Source organism: Neofelis nebulosa, chromosome 3 (assembly GCF_028018385.1).
Source record: "Neofelis nebulosa isolate mNeoNeb1 chromosome 3, mNeoNeb1.pri, whole genome shotgun sequence".
NCBI classification, from domain to species: Eukaryota; Metazoa; Chordata; class Mammalia; order Carnivora; family Felidae; genus Neofelis; species Neofelis nebulosa.
In genome coordinates, this window is record NC_080784.1 from 43,138,774 (window position 1) to 43,165,997 (window position 27,224).

The following is a 27,224-nucleotide window of genomic DNA, read 5'->3' on the forward strand; positions in this document are numbered from 1 at the left end:
AAACCACCAATATTTGGTCATTAATATTTTTTTCATTTTATTTATTTTAAAGCTAGAGTGAGTGGGGGAGAGGGACAGAAGGGGGTTGGAGAGAGAGAGAGAGAGAGAAAGAGAGAAAGAGAAGGAAATCCCAAGCAGGCTCTACTCCCAGTGAGGAGCCCAATGCAGGTCTTGATCCCCTGACCCTGGGATAATGACCTGAGCTGAAATCAAGAATCAGTCGCTCAACTGACTCAGCCACCCAGGTACCCCTGGTCATTTTTTTTTTTTTTACTTACAAGAACATCAGTTTCACATGGCTTAGTGTTTGTGAACAAGGTATATTACTTTGGTGGATCTTCATTTGTTACACCAACATACCTCACATGGTCATGGTATATAATCCTCCTATCTCACAGTTCTGCTTTTTATTTTTTATGATTTTGTGTTTTTGTCTCATATTGGTAATATCTTCTCAACCCATTAAAAATATTTATCATTCTTATTTAAAATTTTTGGTTTGTGTATTCCAATATTTTTTCTTCACTTTGTTTTGTGTCTGCCTGCAAGAGTGCTGGTGTTCCAGACAAAGATTGGAACTTGTAAAGGGAACTAGACCCAGGAGAAAAGTTGATGACTTCTCTTGGGAAGTATTGAGTTTGAGTAGGATAATAATGTAGCTAAGGAGAACATTCTGAATGCAGTTAGGAAGACAGTGGATGTTGGGAGAGAGAAGGAATGAGGAGATTATGAGAAATGAAAACTGGCAGTCAGAATCTGAGAGCTGAGAGATGTCAGAGCATTGCATCTGCCCCAAACAGCCTTCTTTCCAGCTCTTGAAAGAAGATTGGCCTTGAGACTGGTTCTTCTTGAGTTTGTCACCCATAGAAGTGAAATCCAGCTGAAGGTGGAGATAGCTTTTCAGTCTGTTTTCTTTTTCTTTCAAGGTGGGCTTAGCAGCCATAGAAGGGGAGGGGAGAAGAGAAGATGAGAAATATGGAAAGTGAAGATGTGGGTTTCAAAAATTCACTTGCTTTCTAAGCATCTGGGGAGCAGATGAAAACCCTAATTTCAGTTTCCCACCCCTAGCAAATTCTTATAAGGTCTGAAACTTTCTTCAAAAACAAAACCGAAAACAAACTCTCTACAATTCTGAATCAGGTGACCCAAAGACCAAATTTTGAGAAAGATTGGAAGGGAAATGACTACTTCAGGTTTACTCCCTATGCAGATGGGTAGGCAATGAGGTGGGACCTAGGAATTCCTGCACTCTCCTCTTTGTTATCCCCAAGAGGGGGCACTCTGCATTCCACAATGTCTAGAAATGTAAACTCCTGCTGTGTGCCTCTCTTGCCCCTCTAGCTGAGGGCAAGGAGTGACAATAAGACTCTGGGAACATCTGGGGAGTATTTATTGAGTAAAATGATCTTCAACTGAACACATGTATCTCTCTGAACCACCCATCTAGAGAGGATGGATTATCTGAGAAATTTCCAATTTTTCTTTAATCATGCTATCAGTTCAAAACAACCAGAAAACAGACTAAAATCAGGGATTTAGAATAAGCAAACTGAAAATCAGGTGGTGGTGGAGCAGCAGGTGAGAGCAGAGTTGCAGCTGGTGGACACGTGCATGTTTCCCCTTAGGGTCTGCAGAGTGGTATTACACAAAACAACTGTTGCTGGAAAAATGAAATATGCTTCTGGTACTTGACTCTGTTTGTGGATTCTAACACAACTTCTGTTTCCTGGTCATTAGGTGAAACAAAGCTACCAGCCACTAGCTGCACAGCTGGACCCTTCCAAATTCAGCAGTAGTGAGGATTTCCACCCCTCCCCCACTTCAGTGGGCTAATTTCATGTGCAAAACTTTAGCCAAACATGGTGGGAAACACTAGGGTGGGGAGAAGTGGATATGCTATTCTGTGAATATTATGTTACTCTGAGAAATGTTCCTAATAAATTTGCTGATTACTTTTTTTTGACATTATATAAAGTCATATTTCAAGTGTACCAGAGGAACCTGACTTTGTTTATTGATTTAATTTATTTATTTTGAGAGAGAGAAAGAAAGAGAGAGAGAGGCAGAAAGAGGGAGAGAGAAAATCCCAAGCAGGTTCCTCACTGTAAGTGCAGAACCCAATATGGAGTTCTAGCTCAGGAACCATGAGATCATGACCTGAGCTGAAATAAAGAGTCAGAAGTTTAACTGACTGAGCCACCCAGGCGCCTCCCCACCCCCCGACTTTAAAATATAAAACTTTTGTAAGTTAAGGGATCTCTTAGGCAGATATTTTACTGTTTTGTTATTTGTTTGTTTATTTATTTTACTGTGTTTACATTGAGACCTAATTGAGTTCACGTTATATAGTCTGAGTCACCTATTTATTTCAGCTTGAGGTAAAATTGACAAATTTATAAGATATTTAAAGTGTATATCATGGTGTTTTGATATACATTGTGAAATGATTTTCCCCACCTAGTTAATAATCTAACACCTTACATATTATATATATAATTAATAATGCATTATATATAAATATAATATACAAAAGTATATTATGTGAATATACATATAAGTATAATATATACATATAATACATATGAAAACATTTAAATTCTACTCCATTATCAAATTTCAGTTATACCATACATTCTTATAAACTTTAGTCACAGTGCTTTAGTTTAGATAGATTCTTAGACCGTATTCATCTTATAGCTGAGCGTTTTTACCCTTTCTCCAACTTCTCATAATTTTCCCTACCAGCCCCCCCCCCCCCACCTACCCAGGCCCTAGCAACCACTCTTCTTTCTGTTTCTATGAGTTCGGGTTTTTATTTATGTATTTATTTTAGATTCCACATATAAGTGATACCATACAATAGTTATTTTCCTCTGTCTGGCTTTTCTCACTTAGCATAATACCCTCAAGGTCCATTAATGTGTCACAAATTGCAGAATTTCCTTCATTTTCATGGCTGAATAATATTCCATTATATACATATACCACATCTACTTTATCCATTCCTTCATTGATGGACATTTAAGTTGTTTCAGTATTTTGGCTATTGTGAATAAGGAGATTATATCACTAATCAAAAACCTCCCAACAAGGAACAACTCAGGGCCAGAGAGCTTCACTGGTGAATTCTACCAAATGTTTAGAGAAGAGTTAATACCAATTCTTCTCAAGTTCTTCTAAAAAATAAAAGAGAAGGAAACAATTCCAAACCTGTTTTATGAGGCCAGCATTTCCCTAATATTGAAACCACACAAGGACACTACAAGAAAATTACAGTCTAATATCCTTCATGAACACAGGTGCAAATATCCTCAACAAAATATTAGCAAACCTAACTTAACAGTACATTATAGAGATCACATATCATGATCAAGTGGAAATTATTCCAGGGATGCATGGATGGTTTAACATCTAAAAATCAATCAATGTGATACCATGTTAACAGAATGAATGATAAGAATCATATGATTATCTCAATAAATATAGAAAAAGCATTAGACAAATTCAACATTCATTTATGATAAAACCTCTCAACAAACTGAGTATTGAGGAAATGTATTTCAACATAATAAAGGCGATATATGACAAGCCCATAGCTTCAATGGTAAGAAACTGAAGTTTTTCTTTTAAGATCAGGAATAAGACAAAGATGCCCACTCTCAACACTTTTATTCAACATAGTACTGGAAGTCCTAGCCACAGCAATCAGACAAGAAAAATAAATAAAATACATCCAAATTGGAAAAGAAGAAATAAAATTGCCTTGATTTACAGATGACATGATATATGTAGAAAGCCCTAAAGACACTACCAAAAAAACTGGTAGAACTAATAAAGGTATTCAAAGTTGCAGGATGCAAAAATCAATATACAGAAATCTGTTGAATTTCTATACATTAATTACAAACTATCAAAAAGAAGTAAAAAAAAAATATTTACAATTGCATTGAAAAAAACAAAATACCTAAGGATAAATTTAACCAACATGTGAAAGATCTGCATACTGAAAACTACAAGACATTGATGAAAGAAATCAAAGAAGACACCAAAAAAAAAAATTAGAAAGGTATTCTGGGCTTGTGGATTGGAAAAACTAATATTGCTGAAATGTCCATGCTACACAAAGCAATCTACAGATTCAATGTGAATGCTATCAAAATTCCAATGGTATTTTTCACAGAAAAAAGAACAGTCCTAAAGTTTATATGGAACCACAAAAGACCCTGAATAGCTGAAGCAGTCTTGAGAAAGAAAACAAATATGGAGGCATCACACTTCCTAATTAAAAAATATACTACAAAGCTGTAGTAATCAAAACAGTGTGATACAGGTATGAAAATAGACCCATAAATCAATAGAACAGAATAGAGAGCCCAGAAATAAACACACAACTGTATGATTATTTAATTTATGACAAAGAAGTGAAGAATATACAGTGAAGACAGGATAATCCCTTTAATAAATGGTGTTGGGTAAACTGGACAGCCACATGCAAGAGAATGAAACTGGATCTCTATCTTACACCATACACAAAAATCAACTCAAAATGGAGTAAAGGTTTGAAGAAGACATGATACCATAGAACTCCTAGAAGAAAACATAGGCAAAAAGCTCCTTGATACTGGTCTTGGCAATGATTTTATTTTGGACAACAAAAAGAAAGGCAACAAAAGCAAAAATAAGCAAGTGAGACTAAAGAACAAAAAAGCTTCTCTTTACCTGACTATGTAAATAGTTAATGAGCATTTGTAGAGGAACTCTTCTGTGCAGGATTTTTAAAGGTGCATTGTGGGGATGGATCAGAGCTATAAAAATAACAAGAAATTAAGGATTCAGTCATAAAAACAGAGTTCTATTTGAGAGTAATTATATGGTACACGCCTAGGAGTATAAAATAATAGGGTAAAAAGAGAATCTAATGTGAAAATGTTTGAGTAAAGAGGCCAGATGTGAGCCTTCCTGCTGCTGTCCTTATTGTGGTTGTCTGAGTGATTGTCCTGCCTTGCTCAGCTAGTCATCCCTTTCATGAGGGCAGGGACTCTAATTTAACTTGGTTAAGTTAAGGCTAAACCTCACTCCAAATAAATAGGTGGGGACTACACTAGTGTATGTCCATGGTAGTGGTAGGGTTAATCTTGGAAGACTTTTCACAGTGATGTTTATATAAAGTGCTAAATTTTTTCTTATTCCAAACATGAATTTTATATGAGAAACCAAAAGACCTTGGGAAATGATAGTCCAAGATCGGCTCATGTTGCTTAAGCTTTCACATTTCACAAGGATTTTATAGCTTTGTTGCTGCAAATCACCCAGTCTTCCTTGACTTTAATTACTGATCACACTGGCTTTATTTTTCTCCTTATCTCTAACTTTAATTTCTTTAAAAAGGGCTTGTGGGTAAATATCATTTTTTCCCCAAACAGCAAAAAAGAGGTCTAGATAAGGTATGCCGTATTATTTATCCTCCAGTGTTTTCTTACTTTTCATGCGATTCTGCTTAAAATGCGCAGACACAATGGAGACATATTTAGCTCTATCCTCACACTACAGAAAAATGGTTCCTGTGCACTTTGGTGGTAATATAATTTTTTGAGTTGCAAGACTTTGATTTAAAATTGTAATGCATTGATGTAGTCACTTGTGTAGGCAGATAAAAGTACAGATTTAATGCAAACATGTTTTTACAGTCATGTATATTGCACATCCGACTATATACATTTTTCTCCAACAAAAATTAATTTTTCCTAATACTGGTTTAAGATAAGCATTCTCATTTCAAATGCTTTCCAAAAAAATTTCAGAAAAATTGAAATTACCTAATTCTAGAAACTTTGCTTTTGAAAAATGGACTGATTACTGTATACAAGAAGAAAGACTCCAAGAGAACATCTGGTTGAAAGGGAGACACATGTCTTACCTCAAGTTACTATAACAAAATCCCACAGAATGGTGGCTTAAACAACAGGTATTTTTTTTTTTTTCTCACAGTTCTCGAGACTAGAAGTTTGAGAGTGAGGTGCCAGCAGGGTTATTTTTTGGTGGTGTCTCTTCTTAGCCTGCAGAAAGGCTGCCCTCTTGGTGTGTCCTCACATGGCCTTTACTCTGTGCATATGGAAAGAAGAAGAGATCTCTGGTGTCTCTTCCTCATCTTAAAAGGATACCAGTTCTATTGAATTAGGGCCCCACCTTTTCTGAACCTGTTCAATCTTAATTAACTCTTTAAGGAGTCTATCTCCAACATAGAGTAACATTGAGGATTAGACCTTCAATATGAATTTCGGGAGAGACACAGTTCAGTCTATACAGAATAAATGCCCAAGATTCTATAATTAAAAATTAAGAGAATATTATCCTAGATCATAACATCTTACATATCTGACCACAGGTTAAAGGAGACTTTACCAAGGCAGCATCTGGTGAGTGGGAAATTCTTAGAAATAGTGGAGGAATTGACTGTGTCCTGTCCCAAACCTCCTCTACCTGAACAAGCTGGATCTATATGTGCCATGGTGTTGTTGGCCATATGACTTACTCTGAATCTTGACTTTTTGACCAGTTGTAGCAATTCCTCAGTTGCTTTAGCATTTATGCTTCATGCACAATCTTCATCAATTCACCTGCTGAGAGTTTTTCCTCCAATGTGCACACTCTGCAAAATGCCTGCAGGAGTTGTTACTTAGAACGCTTTCTGGTCTGCAGGCTCCCTGCTTCTTTCTGACCTACACTGCAGCAGTGGGGTACAGAGATGAAAACAGATGAGTAATGGGTTTGATTTCATTTTAGAATAGAGGGAATCTATAACAATGATGTACACACCACTTTCAAACTATTGTTTTGATTAATCAAGGGTCTTTGACTCTTGTTCTGGGATTGTCTCATTTTTTCATTCATGCCTTTAGTCACTCAGCTGACAAACCTTTTCTGAGCACTGACTATGTGTGATGGTTGATAAGAATACAACAATGAATAAAACACATATAATTCCTATTCTCTGAGAATTTATAAGTTGTCGGATCTTGAGCAAGTCCCTTGATCTTTTGAGACTTATTATACTTATCTTAAGGTAAGACTATTAGAATGATAAATCATCAATGCTGGACTGAATCTTTAAAACTGTGATTCCCCCCTCCCTCTAATTACTGGAATGATTGGGTTCCTTAAAGAATTTGGAAAATTAAAAAAAACACATATTAAAAAATTAACAAAATTAAAAGGCTACCTACTGAATGGGAGAAGATATTTGCAAATGATATACCCAATAAGGGATTAATATCCAAAATATATAAAGAAGTTCTACAAGTCAACACACACAAAACCCCGCAAATAATCCAATTAAAAAATGGGCAGAAGACATATTTATGACATTATTCCAAAGAAGATGTACAGATAGCAGACACACAAAAAGATGGCTCAACATCACTTATCATCAGGGAAATGCAAATTCAAGTCACAATGAGATATCATTTTACACCTGTCAGAATGGGATTAAAAAAAGACAAGAAATAACAAGACTTGATAAAGATGTCTTGGGAATGTAAGTTGATGTAGTCACTGTGGAAAACAGTATAGAGTTTCCTCAAAAAATTAAAAATGGAAGTATCATACGATCCAGTAATTCCACTACTGGGTATGTATCCAAAGAAAATGAAATCACTAATTCAAAAAGGTGTATGCCCCCTATGTTTATTGCAGCATCATTTATAACAGCCAACATATGGAAGCAACACAATTGTCTATCGATAGATAAATAGGTAAAGAAAATGTGGTATACTATAACAGATAGGCAAAAAATAAACAGAAAGGAATCCACATATGTCCTTAAAGAAAGCCATCAAGCTACAAGGGAAGAGAGCAAGAGAGGAAAGGAACAGAGAAGAACTACAAAAACAACCATAAAACAAGTAACAAAATGGCAATCAATAAATACTTTACCTATCTACCTACTTTACCTTTACCTACTTACCTATCAATAAATACTTTACATATAAGGGGCCTAAATGCTCCAATCAAGACATAGGGTGACTAAATGGATAAGAAAACAAGGCCTACTACTTTATGATAAGGAGAACAATCCAAAAGAGACAAAACAATTGTAAGTATTTTTGCACCCAACAAAGCAACACCTAAGTATATAAAACAATGATTAACAGAGGTAAGGAAGCAATTCAGTAATATTGGGGGGACTTTAACACCTCACTTATATCAATGGATAGATCATACAGACAGAAAATAAAAAAAGGAAACAATGGCTTTAAATGACACATTGGACCAGATAGACTTAATAGATATATTCAAAATATTTAATCCCAAAACAGCAGAATACACATTCTTTTCAAGTACACATGGAACATTCTCCAGAACAGATCACATGTTTGGCTGAAAATCAAGTCTCAATAAATTTAAAAAGATTGGCATAATTTCATGCATCTTTTCTGACCATGATGGTATGAAACTAGAAATCAATCACAAGGAAAAGTCTGGAAAGAATACAACTACACAGAGGTTAAATAACATGCTACTAAACAATGAATGGGTTGACCAAGAAATTAAAGAGGAAATTAAATAATACATGCATACAAATGGAAATGAAAACACAAGGATCCAAAATCTTTGGGATGCAGAAAAAGCTGTTGTAAGAATGAAGATTGTAGTAACACAGGACTACCTCAAGAAGCAAGAAAAAAGTCAAACAACCTAAACTTACACATAAAGGAGCTAGAAAAAGAACAAACAAGAGCAAGAGAAGAAAGGAAATAATAAGGATTAAGACAGAAATAAATGAAATAGAAATTAAGAAACAATAGAACAGATCAATGAAACCAGGCTTGTTCTTTGAAAAGATCAGTGAAATTGATAAACTTTTAGCCAGACTCATCAAAAAAATAAGAGAGAAAATGCAAGTAAATAAAATCAGAAATGAAGGAGGAGAAATAACAACTGACACCACACAGGTAAAAATGATTATGAGAATATAATGAAAATTATATGCCTACAAATTGGACAACCTAGAAGAAATGGACTAAATTCCTAGAAACATATAACTTTACAAAACTGAATTGAGAAGAAATAGGACAGTTGAACAGACCAATTACTAGCAATGAAATTGAATCAGTAATAAAATACTCAAAAAGTCCAGGACCAGATGGCTTCACAGGTGAATTCTACCAAACATTTAAAGAAGAGTTAATACCTATTCTTCTCAGATTATTCCAAAAAATAGAAGAGGAAAGATGGTTTATGAGTCCAGCATTACTGATACCAAAACCAGATAAAGACTACACAAAAGGAAAACTATAGGCCAATAATCCTGTTGAACATTGGTGCAAAAATCCTCAACAAAATGTTAGCAAACACTAATTTGAACAATTACAAGCACCCCTGTTTATTGCAGTACTTTTTACAATAAGATAGGGGAGCAACCCAAGTGTCCACTGATAGATGAATAGATAAAGGAGGTGTGGCATTTATACACACACACACATAATAAAAAAGATAAAGAGGATTAGGAGTGCACTTATTTTGGTGAGCACTGAGAAATGTATACAACTTTTGAATTATTGTACATCTGAAACTAATATAATTTTCTATGTTAATTATATGTGAATTAAAAAATGGAAAATGTGGGGTGTGTGTGTGTGCATGTGTGTGTGTGTAATAGAATATTACTCAGCCAAAAAAAAGAATGAGAAGCTTGCCATTTCAACCACATAGATGGAAGTAGAGGATAAAATACTAAGTGAAATAAGAGAAAAACAAGTATCATATGATTTCTTTATATGTGGGTTCTGGAAAAAAAAATGAACAAACAAAAAAGCAGAAACAGACACATAAATACAGAGAAGAAATTGGTGGTTTCCAGAGTGGAAGGGGACAGTGTGATGGGCAAGATGGGTGAAGAGAGTGGGAGATACAGGCTTCCAGGTATGGGATAAATAAGTCATGCAGATAAAAGGCATAGCATAGAGAATATAGTCAATTGTATTGTAATAGTGTTGTATGGTAAAAGGAAAAAAAAAAAAGTGTGTATAAGAACAATTGAAATCACTTGTGATCCATGATAAACAATGTTAATCCTTTGGTATGTTTCTCCCTAGACTTTTCCTATGTCTATGCTAAATACACACACACACACACACACACACACACACACATCTATCTATCTATCTATCTATCTATCTATCTATCTATCTATCTCAATATGTATGTAGATAGATTCTATTGTTAAAAAACTTGGCATCATTTATATTCTGGTTTCAGAGGGACCTTTTTTCTTAGTATGATTTCATAGATTTTTTAAAAATGTCATCGATATTATTACAATAATTTCTTGATGGCAGTTTGGTAATCTATCACACAGACAAAATGTTTATCCCTCTCACTTAGGATACGTAATTTATTTTCCCGCTTTCACTTATAAATAAATGGCAAAACATAACTCTGCTTTCTTAAAATAAATTCATAGAAGTAGAATTGTTGGATTGAACAATTTTTTTCCCTTATGAATACATATTGCAAAATTTCCATCCTGGAATCTTATATTAGTTTACATGCTTAATAACTCTGTATAAGAAGTTTCATTTTTCTGTATCTTCATAAATATAGATATGTTTGTTTTGTAAGTATTTGTCAATTTAATGGTGAAAAAGATACATTTTTTAGTTTAAAAGTTATAAGGTAGAATTTGGGTGAACTTTTTATAAGTCTTTTTTAGCTGTTTGCTTTTCTGCAATTCCTATCTTTTGCCTATTTTAAGCTATTTTTCTTATAAATTTGTTAGAGTGCTCTATCTTAGGTACTAAACCATTTTATTTTACTTTTGCAAATATTTTTCCTACTTTATGGTTTGCCTCTTACATGTATTTCAGATTAAAACACCTATTTTTTATGCTCCATCAGTCCTTCTTTTTCTTCATTGTTCACAAAACTTTCCAATTACAAAGTTTATATATATATATATATATATATATATATATATATACACACACACACGTATACACATGTACATATACACACATATGTATATATATACACATATATATGTATATACGTATACATATATATATATATATATATTTCTAATTTTCTTTTTGTTCCAAATTATTTGTTCTATTCTTGGACTTTTTATTCTATTTGTTCTGATCTTTCATATGTAAGATCTCCAGTATTGCTATTTTCCACTCCTTTATTCTATCCCTCTGCATTCTAAGAAGTGTCTCTATATTGAATAACACACTGATCTGCAGTGTTGATTCTGCTCCTGTTGCTGTGAAAAGACTTTCAAAATGAAACCATGATATTTTTAATGTTCTTTCTTTATTAACGCAGGCAGTACATCTTTATTTCAATCAGCTGTCTTATCTCATCTTTTAGCTTTTACCCTCAGCATTAAACAGCACAAAGACTGTGCCATTTAAAATGTACTTCTATTTATTGTGGGAAATGTTTTGCAAATAATTTCTTGATGTCTTTTCCTTGGGAGTTTTTCCAAAGTCTTCTTTTTCCAATACAGAATTATTTCCTAGGTGCTACTGATCCTTGGTGAACAGAGGTTATGAGGGCCTGTCACTTGTCTCTAGTGTGTGAGGATTGGCCTTTGATCCTTTCATGGTATGTCTGAAAGCTTTCAGGATCTTCTGATCTGATTCCGTTTGCAGGACCATTTCAGTGGCCTGTGTAGGAGGCCTGAAACCCGGGTCCTTGGGCAGTTCCAGCAGAGAACATTTATTTCTTATTTATTTCTTCTGAGAATTTTAGTTGGTTCACTCTAGGTACAGGGAGTTTCTGTATCCAGCCTCCTTTCTGTGATAATAAGGAAAGATGCATCACTCTAGGAAAGAGTCCCAGTCATCAGAGGGAATCTTGCACACTTGTGGTTTTCTCTGTACTGAACCTTGACTTCCCAGTGAAGTTGTGCTCCAGCTTTTCCAGGGCTCAGCCCTGGGGCCCTCAACCTGGGAATGTTAAGTGGGGTTCTGCCAGGGTGCCTTCTTTTTCCTGAGAGATGGAGCCCATCTCACATCAGCCAGTCATTCTTGGGTAGCTGGGGAGTTAGACCCTTGGTATTTGTCGTCCTTCCCTTAAGTGGCTCTTCTTCACCCTAGAATGAGTAGAAACAGCTTAAAATTGGTGGCATGTGAGTATCACTCCTCTGTAATTATCAGTCTGTTCCAGGTTTTCCCTTTTTCTTTTAGGAAAAGGCTTATTTTAGCTGGTTTTTGGAAGAGGTATAATTAGATACCTATGATGAAATAAAATGGTGAAGACTTAACTAGGGAATCAGGAATGGATCTTAAAGCTTATTTGAAATAACACCTCTCCTGCCAGCCTCACAACTGTGATTTGAGGATAAAATGAAATGGTAAATGTCAAAGGGCTTTGAAGGCTGTTTGGAGCATTATGCAAATACTAAGTTGCTTTGTTATCTTCACATTTTATGAGACCAAAAATCAGTAGCCTTGCTGGAAGCAAATTTGAGTTGTGAATTTTTTAAGGGTATGTGATAATGGGAGATGGCTATTTAGGTGAAGCACAAAGCCATTCTATTTCCATGTGGTCCACCCCCTTCTTTCACACAATACATCGGAAATAGAGGTTTGTCTTGTTCTTTATCCCCCCAAAGAGAAGGCTAGCCTGAATTTCCACTTTAGATGATTTCTTTGAGTGCCAAGAGATTGTTTCAGCCAAAGAAACTAATCTGCAGATAGGTCTGCCCCCTGCACAATGCCCAGCATCAGGGGCAAAGGCTTTAATTAAAATGGAAGAGTTGGTAATTTCTGACCTCTCTGGGAAGCTTAAAGTTGATGTGGTTTGAATGAAAGTAATGACTTTTACTTAAAATGCAAATATTAATGCGAGAACCAGGGACTGACTTTTGGTGCAAGCAAAAGAGATTGTAATTTCGTTTTCATGTCTTTTCCCTTAAAGAAATGGCCCTTTTCTTCCCTGACACTCTGTCATATGTACATTTAACATGTAAGGTCCTTTTGTCTCCTTGCATTTCCTTGCAGTTGGCAATTTGTCTTTTTAAACTCTTAAAAGCAGTGCATGTATGAGGTATTAATAAATTTGAAAAAGTCATAAGGATTTGCTTTTGTTGTTCATATTACTTGGATGACATAAATCTGTTTCAGAAGTCGCTTTCCTTCCAGGTTGGTTGTCTGGATGGCATTTGTGCCCTGTCTCCGTAGAGACTCCATTTGTACACAGGAAGTGGAAATGATCGCATTGTGAAAAGGACACATATTTACCATAACATTTGTATGTTCCCAGAGAAAGTTTCAATATTTAAAGTAATGCGTATTGCTCTTGGGCTAAGTAGTCTCATCTAATCAGCAAGTATTGCAGTGAAAAAAATCATGCATTTGAATGTTGATAAGATGTTAACGGGTAGCTGGAAATGTGGTCAATTATGCCAGTATATGAATATATGAGTATAAAAGCATTTCAGATCAGTGTGCTTTTTACTAATTACAATCATTGTGAGTAGAAAGTATACTTATTGAGAAATTACAATGGCTTGAGCATTGTGAAGTTATTACTTTTATGTTAAGGGAAAATTGGTTGTAAAAATAAAAAAATGAAAACCATCCATACTTTCTCTACCCATGCTTGGTTTTCCACCTCTTAGTTGTATACTTACAAATATTTATATCATCTTAATCACAGTACACAAACAATTTTCAGTTTAGCATTTTCCGTTCAACATTCAGTATGTAGGAAGCACTTTTTCAATCTCCAACTGAACATAAGGGCATCGCGTGGCTACTTTAACCAGCCTCTTGTCCAACATGTAGCTACCTCCCTGAGTTGTTGTTTCTAGCTCAATGCTGCAATGAACATCTTTGCTCAAATCTAAGTTTAACATTTTGTGGAAATATTTTTGTTTGCTTGGTTTTAGAATAAATTGAAAGGAGTGAGGTTATGATGTCAACTTTCAACCAATTTCTGTGGGTAAGGGGTTGAGAGGAGCCAAGTGGGGGAAGACGCTGTGGGTTACTCGGTATGCCCCACCTTGAGGTAGAGGTGAGTATGCCAGGAAAAAAGGAGAGGACTCACTAGCAGGGCTAGACCCTGAGCTGAGGCAGAGGAATTATAGGGGGCCTGAGAGCATTCTGGCAGCTGCCTCTTTCTCTTTCTCAACCAACATCATTTGGAAGTGGTGTTGGGTTTGAATCAGTCTAACTGGAAGGGTGGCTCCACACTCTTCTCACTGAGAAGTGGACTGCCTTTGGAGCTTTTACTGTCTGCCTGAAGCTAGGGTTGGCTTGTGGGTGGGAAAGGCATTGGACCCCGTTCAGGCAGCCCAGGAAAAGCTGCAGGAGGGCAGAGGCAATAAGGAAGACCAGGCAATAGAGAAACAGAGAAATGATGAACTAGGATGTCTCTGCCATCATTCCTGAATGAGGTGGGATTTTCCAAAACACTGTTTTTCTTCACCCATACACAAGGACAAAGACAGTACCTGGAGGGCAGTCAGTCCTTCTGTCAAAATTAGAGGCTGGCAGAGCTGAGGAGAAAAACTGGCCTTTAATGAAGAAAATTGCTAATAAGACTCAAATCCCAACATCTCTCATCACTAATGGCTTTACAGCAGACTTATCATTTGCTTCCCTTTTCTTTTTAGCTAATGGGCTCTTACTAGTTTTGTCAAGCTGCAATTAAATAATCCAGTGAGCTCTGCCTTTGCTGGGAAGAATCTTTTGGAAAGAAATGTAGTATTTTAGCAAAGAGAAGAACTCCAACCATGAAACAGGCCACATTATGAGATTTCCAATTTGGCTGTGATTTTGTTGTCTGGGAATCCAGGGCTTTGAGTAGATTGATGGTGGTAGGTAATGTGATACATTCTTCTAAGGGAAAAAATGAAACTTTGAAAGCCCACTTCCACTGGCTTTGAGCTCACACTGGTACTGCTTTGTCTTTTCACTAATTACCTGTCTGTTGTGCTTTTCTCCAGCCCAGGCTCTGTGTCCACATTCAGCATCCTGCAGGTGTTTAATTGTTCTTTTTTTTCTCTTGTTGACTGTAGCAGTATTCTTAACTTTACCACTACTCCTTACCTCCAAAAAACTAACAAAACTGGAAACTGTATACAGATTTTAGTAATCAACATATTTATCTGCAAAAAACTGTACCAGTCTGCACTGCATCATTCTCAGAACCGTGCAGCAGCTGAACAATGCTGTTGAAATCATCTGGCACAGGTCCACATAGGTCTCTATTTCACTGTCCTACCAATCTCCCAGGCAAACAAGACTCCGGGTAACCCGTGATTAAAACTTATAATACAACCTGGAAATGGCTACAAATGTATTTCAAAATCACACTCCAGTACCTTTATATGTCTGTAATATCATTCATGTTCCATTAACAATTTTAAACCCATTTAAAGGCCTTGAAATTGTTCAAGGACTGTTTTAGAAGCATGGTTTTCTTGCTTTGGGCACAATAAGGGGATGAAAAATGTGATAAAGAAGGAAAATGTGACAGAGGGATTTATATCATATCCTGTAAACAAGTTGCAATTTGCCTTGCATTCTCCAAAAATCATTTTGCCTTTGTGGCTAATCCATGAAGGCAAACCATCATTGCAGGAGCTTGGCTGGGCCCCAACTGTAAGTAAAGGCAAAGCAGAACCAATGCCTGGAGAAGAAAGAAATCAGCCCTGAGCAAAGGAAAGGGATAGGTGATGGGAATTAGGTAGTGATAGATTCAAGGAGAATGCACATCAGAGCGGTACAGATTCAGAGTTCAGGATTGGTGCACTTGCTGGTGAGACACGTTAAGCATTATATGGACTGCAGTTTTTCATAGGCGCTGCCTCATTTGATTCTCACAGCAACCCTAATAAATATCACGTTCATTTTGTACACCGAGAAAAAGAAACTCATTTTAGCTATAAACAAATTAGACTGACTTGCTCAATATCACACAGCCAGATGGTGGTGGCTGCACTTGGGATCTGAACTTGTGACTGGTGGTGCTCTTTTCACTCTACCATCCTGCCACAGGTAGCGACTTGGGAGTTAAAACTGTAGGGTTCTTTAAAGGTGTGGGAAGTTCAGGTGGGCTCCCTGTTGAGCAAAGTAGTAGAAGAAAGATAGAACGAAGACGAGCTCAATTCTCCACGCTGGGTGTGGACCATTCAATACAGGCAGCAACCCATAGTCCTGCTGATCCTACAGGATGTGGAGCTTTATTTGTTCAACTGCTTTGCCTGCTTGCATGCAACTTGGGCTCTGATCAGTCCTCAGGCTTGCATATGATATCTTTTGTTTGCTTATGATATCTGACTTGGGAAGATCTCTTTTGATAGCTTATTAAGGAGGCTCTATCTAGCATGGGAGAACCAGAGATAAAGCCTTCTGTTGGAGATACTACGAGTGCCAACTCCCAGGAGGGGGTGGGGGGGGCACTGTCCCAAGATCCTCATGTCAGGGAAGTGGGAGGGTGAGACAAGGCAGGGGATCTAAGATTTCCATCACAGTTGATCCTTGTATTGTTCTCTCTGCTGACCCATTCTTATTTTGAGGACAATTAAATATATTACGCACCCTACGCTTCAAGATCCCAGCGTTTTAACTTTAACTTTCTTCTTTAACTGTGTTTTCTAATCCTGAAATTATGTTGGCTTTGTAACTTTGGGCAAGTCACTAAACCTATGTGAAATTTCACCCCACGTAATTCTCAGGAGCGTGGGGAAGTGTTTTTAATGAAAGTACTACTTTGCACTTACGGTCACTGGCTAAGTTTCCAAGGGCTTAAAATGCTTTCTCTTTCATAGTATTTGCTTCTGCTTTTCCTTCCCAGAGTCGAAAACATGCAAGCAAAGTCCGACTGTATTACATGCTTCACCCCAGGGATGGCGGGTGTCCTGCCAAGAGGCTCCGGTCAGAAAATGTGAGTATCTGGCACTGTCCGATAACCTTAGATGATTTGTTCCATTTGCTAAGAACTTTGCAAGTCTAGGAAGTATAGTCATGTCCACCTTAGCAGAAAAGCTAAGTGAGTAGAAATTATTCTCATTAAATACTATAGAAAATGTTACATGTAAGCAAGTGTTTTCCCTTTTTCCCGCCCAAACTTGCCAGTATGGTGTTGGAGAACTTTGTGATGATTCCACACTAGGGCAGAGCCAAGAAAGAATGTACAGAAGGAACAGAGAGCAGCTGGCTGAGGGAAGGCAGGAGCCATCAGAAGATAAACAAAAGTAGGAAGGATGGCCTAAGGAGAAAACCTGCCAGAAATATCAGATACTTTGCTATTAACATATTTTATTTTTTCTTTGGTGTCTAAAACTGAATGCCAATTTGTTCCTTTGTAAATACTGTGCATATCTTGCAAATAAAAATACTGAGGGTTTTGATCAGTGCCCCTCTCCCTGAGGGAACATTTACTTGGGAATAAAATGACAATTAGGAAGTTGCTTTGAGGATGTAAGGTCAGAGCAAACGGTTTACTTCAGCCAGGCCAAAGCAGGGACTGATAAAATAAATATTCCTTCCTCCCGGTAGGGCTTACTTTTTCTAATGAGTGGAATATTCATATCTGTCCATTGCAGAGGTCCTTTGTGATAAACACTGCAGATGAAACAGAAATCGCTTGTCCTTTGAGCACTGAGGAGGCTGCAGGCATAGAATTTATGCCCTACACTCTTGCTTATGCTTGTGATTCCTTTCTCCTTCTGCTGCCTTATAGATGACAGTCTTCTTTTCTTATTAAAAATTAATATATGATCATTGAAGACACTTGACAAGAACCACACTTGTGTGTTCTTCACAAGAGAAAAAGAGAGAACAAGAGAACTGTGGATGACCATGAGTAGTGAGCATCAGGGCTGGTGTTAACGAATTCCAAGCACGCCTCTTACATCGCACACGAGCTATTCATGCGCAGGCTAATCTGGAACACTGTGGAGTTGTCTTTACTGCCTTGGTGAAGCAGCATTTAGAGCTTATTAGAGGGAAAAGATGTCACAAAAACTTTTCAAGCTGCTAAGAAGTGGGACAGAGACTGGTTCTGTCAGCTCTTAGCCTTATGACCTTGGGCAAATAATTGATCTCTCTCAACCTGTTTCCTCAATGAGACTATAATAATCACCCTTTCCTCACTGGGCTTCTGTGAGGTGTACTGTTATATGCAAAGTACTGAGGAAAGAGAGATGAATAAGGCCCAGATTTGCCTTAAAGAAACTCAGAGTGGAGTGAGGGAGATCAACATTGTATAAAAAAATTCCTGTAATTGCACAATGTAGGTGTTTAAGATTCTACACAAAATCCCATGGAGACAAAGGGCAAGTTATCCATGCCAGGACGAGTTGCTCAGGGATGGTGTTACTGAGAGTTGGCATTTGAGGTGGGGACCTTGGGCTTGAATGGATGGTACCAGTTGGAGGAGGGGTGGGGGAGGAGACAGATGCATTCTTGGGTGTATTCCTATCAAAATAACTTATTAAACCTCAGGAGAGTTGACCTGAGCCGGCTTTCATGAAGTCTAAGAATCTTGTAGCTACAGCAGAGTCCTGATTTCCATCTTTCCATTATTGGAGAGGACAGAATTAGTTCCTTTCTCTGAAATTATTCAGCAATGATGCCCGTGTCACTTCATTCAGTAGCTTTTTCATGTCTTATCATAATAGTCAAAAACAATAGGGTTCATATACATTTGACAATTAGGTCTTGGAACACAGATTATTTTCTATCTGCTCAAGTTCTAATCATGAATGTTGTACTTACTTATGTCTGAGCTCCTAGGGAGGGCTTGACTGGGCAGACAGAAGGGGGACACTGGGACTCAACTGGTGTTACTTGAGGACATGGTCTTTGCCATTCTGGTCAGACCCATGATTTACCCACTCAGGCCCTGGTTCTTCCAGTAGCACTGGGAATGATTTATGGAGGGGAAGATGTTTGGGTTTTTAGAGCAGGAATTATTTGCAAAGATTCTTTACCAAAGACCCCTTTGAGAACTTTTTCCTCTGGTGTATGCTGAGTTTTGAAAACTTGGATCTACTAATGGTCTATTTTTTTTAAATGTTTATTTATTTATTTTGCAAGAGTGGACGGAAGAGGCAGAGAGAGCGTATGTGTGGGTGTAAGCAGGGGAGGGAAGAGAGAGAAGGAGAGAAAGAATCTCAAGCAGGCTCTGTGCTGTCAGTGCAGAGCCCAACATGGAGCTCTAACTCACAAACCATGAGATCATGACCTGAGCTGAAATCAAGAGTCAGACACTTCATCAACTGAGCCACCCAGCCATTCCTGCCAACGATTTATTTATTAAATCATATTCTATAGCTTTCTGTAATCATAGTATAAGACCAAATCAGTAAGCAGGAAAAGCAACATACTGACTCTTTTTGAAAGAGATTGTTGATGATTTTATGAGGGTGTGTTTGTGCATACATTTCATAGGTAAATACATCATTTACCTTAGGCATTTTGACATGCTGGATATAGCATGGAAGCCACCCCAGTCCCTCACTGGGGCTGTGAAAGTTGAAACTGGTAATTATTTGGCCAACTTTCTTTTGTACAGACTCATACCTTAGGGTTGAAAGGCTTAATAGGCAAATAAACAATGGCCAGCCATATGGAAATAGAACTTTGATACACCTGAAACTAATATAACATTGGGTTTCAACTATACTTTAACTAAAATAAATAAATAAATAAACAAACAAACAAACAAATAAATAAATAAATAAATGAAAATAGAACTTTGAACCATAACCTGTAGCAACCATCCTGGGAGTCCAACCCATTAGTATATAGAAACCAGCCCCAGAAGCCTGCCTAGGTTAAACTTATAGGAAGTCAGACCATTATCTCTAGTAACAATCCAGGAAGCCAAACCATAACCCCTGTAACAATAGGCCCCAAATGGTCTGGACTTGATTAATACTTGATAGCTTTCCTAATTTTTGTCCCTGCTCCCTGTTTGGAACCAGCCAGAGAAAGCCAAATAGGCACTCCTAAACAATCACATAGGATGTCCACCTCTAGTTCGCCTACCTACAGCTTCTGCACACAAGCAGTTTCCAATCAGGGCATACCTGAGTCCTCCCCTTTATTCCATTACAAAGTTTTCCCACTTATCCGTTTGCCTTGGAGTCTTCTCCAAGGCAAGTGATGGTGACTGACATCCTTGCTCTAGTAAGCTCTAAATAAATAGCCTTTCTTTTTCTCATTTGGTTGGTCTTGTTTATTTCCACAGGGCTATAAAATGGGGATAAAAATAGCATCAGTGTACAGGTTTAGCATAAGGCCCAAATAAGATAACTTATGTATTCAGCACTTTATTTTCAAAGCTCTTTCTACCTGCATTATTATTATTGATTCCCTCTCCACAAATACCCTGTGTCTTACAAGAATGTAACACTCTGTTCCACCTGCCTCTCCATCCTTGCACATCCTCCCCACTGCCCTGCTTCCTGGGGCTGTGACAGGTTTGTAGCCCAGTCTTGGCTGGAAATAGTTTCATGGCCACCCTGACTACCCAACAAAGTGAGTGACTTCCAAAAACAGAGAAAACTTGTTTCTGAGTCTCCAATCCCTGAATGCACCTGAACCTTGGCCCCACAGTGATCCTTAAAACTGATAGGGCTGATAAGTAATGGCAGCCATCCCTCCCTCCCTACTTCTTAGCCCTCTGGGAATATGCAGTAACTCCAAATCTACATACAGATGAACACAAGTGCCTATGATTATTCCCAGGGTCAATTGACATTTCTACTCCAGGTTATTTGACTTTGTTGTTGCTTTTCAAAAACTTAAAATTCATTTCTGCCTCCTAACCTGGTACTTCCAGCTTTTTAAATTCCCCCTTCGTGTGCTTCAAATGCTCATTCGGATCTTCTATGTTTTTTTTTTTTTCCCTGAAATCTTAGAGCAAGACATTTTCCTCCTGAGGCCACAGAGTAAAATTAAATGCGAAATAAATTGTTATAGTTGATTGCCTTAGAGAAATTTTCTGTAATCCTGTGAGCATTAGAGCCAAAAAGGAACGTAGAGCACATCTAGTTCATTGAGAGTCTCAGGTTTTCAAGATACTTTTTAGTATCTTCTCACTTGCTTTGGAAAAAAAATGTCTACTTAAGAAACAACATTTTTAAGTAAAAGGATGATTTCATTTTACCTTTAATTTTATTCTGTAAGGATAAGTAACTGCCAACAAAAACCACCAGTCAGTATTAAGTACATAGTGTTTTTACATCGAGTTAATAGAATTCCTCCTAAGTGGAAAAACTTGACATTTGGTTGGTGTAATCAAGCTTCTCACTTTTAAACACTTACATGATTTCCTATAGGTCTGGAATATTCAGCAGAGCTGGAGCACCTCCAGGATCAGTTTCATGGGTCCCTAAAATCCTGGGTTCCAGGTCAGGAGGACTATCTAATCTGACTGTTTTGTGATGAAGGTGAAAAAAAGGTCCAAAGAAGTACCATGACTTGCCCAAATTGGTCAGGCCTGAGGCTGAGACCCTCCCTGCTTCCCTAAGTTCTATTCCTAGGCTTCTCCCACATATCTTGAAATTCTGTCTTATATTTAGACATTGAAGCCATTGCTGGGTCCAGAGCCAGAGAGCACTGCTGTTCTGGGGCAAAGTAATAATAGCTGGTGCTTAGCAGGTACCTCCTACTTATATTCTAAATGCTTTACATACATTAACACATTTAATCCTCACTCCTGTATAGGGTGGAAACTATCATTATCCCCACTTTACAGAAAAGTAAACTGAAATAGAGAAATTAAGTCACTTGACTCTGGTCATACCGCTGGCAAGTGGCAAAGACAAGGCTGGGGAAACACAAAACAAAATGAAAGAAAATTCCTCTGGTTCTGCAAACTAGCTCACCATGCCACTTCCTGAGATAGGTGGTAATCAGCTAGTAAGGACATGGGCCCTTCTCCAGGAGAGATCAGGATCTAGTTCAGGTTGGGGGTGATCCAATGTGTGGTCATGTTTTGTAAGACAGTGTGGTGGCTGTGCAGGTGCTCCCATGGATACGGGTGCTCCCACAGACATATCCCAGGGTGTCATCTAGCACACTGGAGGGGTCCCCAACCTTTCCTGGTGGGATGGGGCAGGACAGAGTTGCCTGGAAAAAGTGACGCTGAACTGATTCTTGAGGGATACACGTGGGTGAGCCCAGTGAATGGGGGGGCAAAGTGCTCTTCTGAGTGTGGAGCCAAAATGAGTAATGTCTTCAGCGAAGCAAAATTCAAAGGTATTTCTAGAGTATAAAATGCCGGTGGGAGGCTGTGTTACTTTCCCAGGATGGCTGTAACAAATTACCACAAACTGGGTGGCTAAAAACAACAGAAATTTATTTTCTCACAGTCCTTGAGGCTCCAAGTCTGAATCAAGGTGTAGGCAGGGCCTCTCTCTGGAGGGTCTGATTGAAAATCGGTTCTGTGCTTCTCACCTCACTGCTGGTGGTTGCTGGCAGCCTTCGGTGTTCCTTGGCTCGAGCTGCAACATGCCTGCCCACTTTTGTCATCACCTGGTCTCCTTCTTGCATGTATCTTCATGTGTTCTCTTCTCTTCTTATAAGAACGACAGTCATCCGAGTGACAGCTGCTATAATAATCCAGTGTGACCTCATTGTAACTAATCTGCAAAGACCCTATTTTCAAATGTCTCCTGTTGGAGGTGGACAAGAATTTGGGGGACACAGAATGCACTCAGTAGAGCCGTGGAGACCAAAGTGAAGCGTGGGGTGGTGGGGAAAGGCCCGCACATCTGCTGTGTACAATATTAACATTTACTTTGTCAACATTTTCTGCTTTGTCAAGTGGTCTGCAGCTAAATTCATGAGCAGTTCGCAAAGATAGGTGCATTTACCCATCAAAGCTGTGTGCTTTGGCCTCCAGCTGTGTGTTTAGAGCTACAAGTGGGGATTTTGTCCCTGGCTCAGCTACATATATTAGTTTTACAACTTTGTTTTGGACTTTCTAAACCTTAATTGCCGTGGTTATAATCAGGGCCTATAAACGCTGCCATGCCTACCTCTCAGAGTTGTTCAGGGACTCAAATAAAAGCTTCCTGTTTGTGGAGCCGCATGATAAATGGTAAAGTGTGTGTGTGTGTGTGTGTGTGTGTGTGTGTGTGTAGTATTCATTAATAGAGTTTTACATGTTTTGTCTATTGGTTCTGATCATTAGTCTCTTGTGCGATATACAACTTCTCTAGTCCAGTTAGGGGCAGGCCTGCTGTGTTCATGGAGAACACCTGAGGAAAGATTAGGGCACCAATAAGTGTGAGGTGGTGTTTATTGATGTGTCTTAAAACAAGAGTCAGAAAATAGCTGCTGGCCAAAGGTAGCCATGGCCTATTCTTGTAAAGTTTGTGAACTAAGAACGGTTTTTACATTCTTAAATGTTTTGGGGAAAAAACAAAAGAAGAATATACTGTCAAGTGAAAAATACATGAACTTCACCTTTTAATGTCCATAGACATAAGCTTAGGAACATGACCACGCTCAGTCCTTTACAGCTTTATGCACAGGGCAGCGGCAGAGCTGGGCGGTTGCGATAGACTGTATGTCCCACAAGCCTAAACTGTTTCCCCTGTGTCCCTTCACAGAAAGTGTTTGCTGGCCCCCATATGAAGTGGACAGATTTGGTGAAGGAAGGGGGGCATTATCACTCCTCTTTTTGTGCATCTGTCTACTCACAGGGATGACACATTTTGGTCATTCCTTACTCTTTTTTTTTTAATAATTTTTTTTAATGTTTATTTATTTTTCAGAGAGAGGGCAGCGGGGGTGGGGGGCGGTGGGCAGAGAGAGAGGGAGACACAGAATCTGAAGCAGGCTTCAGGCTCCGAACTGTCAGCATAGAACATGATGCGGGGCTCAGACCCACAAACTGCAGGATCATGACCTGAGCTGAACACAGATGGTCAACTGACCGAGCCACCTAGGCTCGGAATGACCTATGTCATTCCAGACTCTTCAAGCTGCCTTGCCCTCTGTTCCTTTTGAGTTTTGGTTTATTAGGGGCCAGAAAGTTGAAGGTTTTGGCCAGTAGGAAGTATCATTCCAAACTCCTGAGCGAGAACTGACACTCTTGCTGTTCTGCTTTGGTTTTTTTTCAGTGCAGATCGCTTGAAATTTAGGAAGGGGTTACGTTATAAGAATTTGTTTGAAGTCTGCAACACTGTGGACACAATGAGGACACCTGGTTTTTTTATGCCATCGGCACAGTAGCACCAGCTTATGGTAACCCAAGACTCTGGACTTTTTTGAGATAACCCTGATTTAGAATACTTGTTCTTGTCACTACAAATCAGTGGTATGTCCTGGAAAGTCCAATAATTCCTCTCCAAACTGTACCCAAAAGTGGAATCGAGATTCCAAATACACAGATAATAATTTAAAGGAAGAAAACAACAACCCAGAACTGCTCATTAATGTGAATGTTCAGTATGGCACTTGGCTCTACATGACTCTCTGGGCCCTATACTAGGTCTCCAGCTTGGCACTGTGCTTCTGAAACTCATTTATGCTAAAATATATACATAGTTACTACTTCTATCTAAAATCTGATCCAGAGGGGAGGAAAAAAAGGATTCCCCCAAAGGCAGCTATGAAAATAATTTTTCCCCCACAACAGAGGTAGTGTAGTCGGTCTTTGATTTTACTGTTAACACATCATTGGATATATTCTCTTGTTAGCTGGCCACGAATGAAGCCCTCTTTATGTGTCAAGCCCGATACTAAATACTTGATAGATATTTCATTTGAACTTTACAAATGCAAGTAGGAATCTTTACTGCCTCTATTTTAAAAGGGGTGAAGCCTGAAGCTTAGGTCAAATATCTTACGTAAACTCATAGACCTTGTTGTGAATGATACAGCCAAGGTTCGAACACAATACGATTTGGCTCTAGAACTCCGTATTACTATGTATTCTTCATTTATTCCCTTTTTAAAAGAAATGTTAATTGACTTCCTACTAAGAGTCAGGTACTTTGTTGATTGCGAGAATTTAATGGTGAAGGAAACACATGCAGTTGGTATTGACAGAATTTACAGGGTAGTGGGGGAAACGGCCATTGTTTTTTTTAAAAAATCATACAAATACACAAATACACAAAAGCACAAAATGGGGAGATCGTAGGCCTTTGGGATCAGAGAAACCCTCCCTGAACAAATGATGCTTCAGCTGTGTCTGAAAGGTGAGAATGGTTTAACTAGTCAAAGAGGCAACGGGAGGCCGAAGAATGCCAGGCGGAGGGGACGGCATGGTCAAAGGCCCTGCAGTCAAAGAAATCACGGCACACTTAAGGAAGAAAATGAAAGCCAGCGTTGCTGGTGTTCAGAGATGGAAGCAGGCAGTGATGTCAGATGCAGAGAATGGATTAATGGAAAAAGGAGCAGAGGTGAATGGTTGAGCATCAGGCTTTCAATAGGCCACCGAGAGTATGGCTGAGGATGAAGCTAATGACAGCAGCAAACAATGAGAAATACATAAATTCGAGGGATAATTAAGTCAGTAAAAATGGATCAATTGGATAATAGATGTGAAGCAGAAGAAGGTTTCCAAATGGCTTCCAGTTCAGAACTTGCACTGGGTGGCTGTTGCCTCTCCTGCAGCCACAGTAGTCTTCTTCCTCCTTAAGGGCCAGAGAGCAGGGAGACCTGAGCATGGGGAAAAGATGTGAGGAAAACCCTTTCTCGAGGTTGTTCCATATTAATCCAGGCTGAGCGGAACTGAAGTTGCATAGAGGTAAATTTGCCTCCAGTGCAGGGGTAGAGGACAGCAAGTGACTGGTGGACTTTTGTCTTCAGAGTTTCTTCCCAGTGGAGGTTTTCTACATTTCTAATGGGGAGGGTGAAGCCATGCCAGTGGCCAGGCCAGGAGTTGGATCCCACAGAGGCACAGGCTAGAGGTTCTCTACAGGTGGTTCTCTACAGGTGTTGTCCAGTGTCAGGACAGTGTGCTGAATGAATTCAAGGCTGTCACCAAGTGCCAGGGCTGGGGAGAGGATAGTATCAGTACCCTGGAGGACTTCTAGAGAGAGATGCCGAAGTTGTTGGTGGTTAAACCATGTGCATCCAGTAGGAAGACCGGGGCTATTTAAGGAGATGGAACAGCTCAGATGTGGTCTTAAGACCTAGATCCAGTGACTCCCAGTGGGTCCGTCCTATTCCTCCTTAGTTGGAAAGGCAGAGATGGTAAGACCCACAGTTTTAGACTTTATGAGGGCAGGGGCCTTAACTTATTAATCTTTATACCCCTTCCCACAGGGGCATTCCATAAATTACTGTTCATATTTTCATGATAAGATATTATCTTATTTTTTTCTTTAAAATAATTATGATTAAAAAATAGTTTTAATTAAAAAAACTATCATTTGTATGGAAAATCATACAGAGTATTACCATGAAATTATATTTTGGTTATATCCGTATAAAAGTGCCTTTGTTAAAAGAAGATTTTGTGAAATTGGGTTTAAGAAAATCTGAGAACTATGGACACTGTTTCAATGAGAATCTTCTCCAGGTTCTTGGTCTCATGTGGGTGATCTTCAAACAGGAAACACGTAAGGAAAGGGGGAGGATTTGGGAGATCATGCTGTCATAGCACAGGCTGGTCTCCCCAGCAGGTGCTTCTGGTGGGGACCCACATGTTCAGGCTCCATCTGGCCAGTCTGTAACCACCCTGCCCTGGCAGACTTGCTCACTTATTTAGCTTCCTTCTCACTGGCTGCTCTGAGATGAGCTGTTGTCTGTCTTTTCTTGTCTGCCCTTGAGGCTTGACCCTATTTTACCACATATCAAGTCTGTTTGTGCAGAAGTTGAGGCGTAGCTAATGGAGGTAAATGTCCTTCCCGGATCCCCACCCAATTTCAGCCATAAGAAAAAAGGAAACTGATAGGAAGTTCTTCTCTGTAGGATATTTTGGTGTTGCCTCCAGAGTAAACAGGTGGATCATACTTACTGGATGATGCAAAACATGGAAGAGTAGAGGTCAAATGCCTTAACATGTCTTTCACTTTGCACACCAAATGGGCTCTTGAACACAAATCAAAGTATGTTTTTGTTTAGGGTAGTTAATAAAGGAATTCTGGGGATGACAGACCTCTCTAATGTCAGCTCTGAGATGTCAGCCTATATGTTGGGTTTCCTTTCAGAGGGCCAGCAGGGGTTTCCAGAAGCCTCTACCCAGCTTAATGCAGCTTGATGCCTCACGAACATGTGGCAGCTGGGTTCTTGGGC

General features: G+C 38.7%; 1 protein-coding gene across 5 annotated transcripts in view; it reads left to right on the top strand.

The window, feature by feature from the left end:
- Positions 1-27,224, top strand: part of ZMAT4 (zinc finger matrin-type 4) — a 347,808-nt gene that overhangs the window by 104,781 nt on the left and 215,803 nt on the right. For all 5 annotated transcript variants that reach the window (XM_058720583.1, XM_058720585.1, XM_058720587.1 and 2 more), the window contains exon 3: positions 16,810-16,899. In XM_058720583.1, the coding sequence (XP_058576566.1) occupies positions 16,810-16,899 (90 nt within the window). The remainder of the gene's footprint in view (positions 1-16,809; positions 16,900-27,224) is intronic.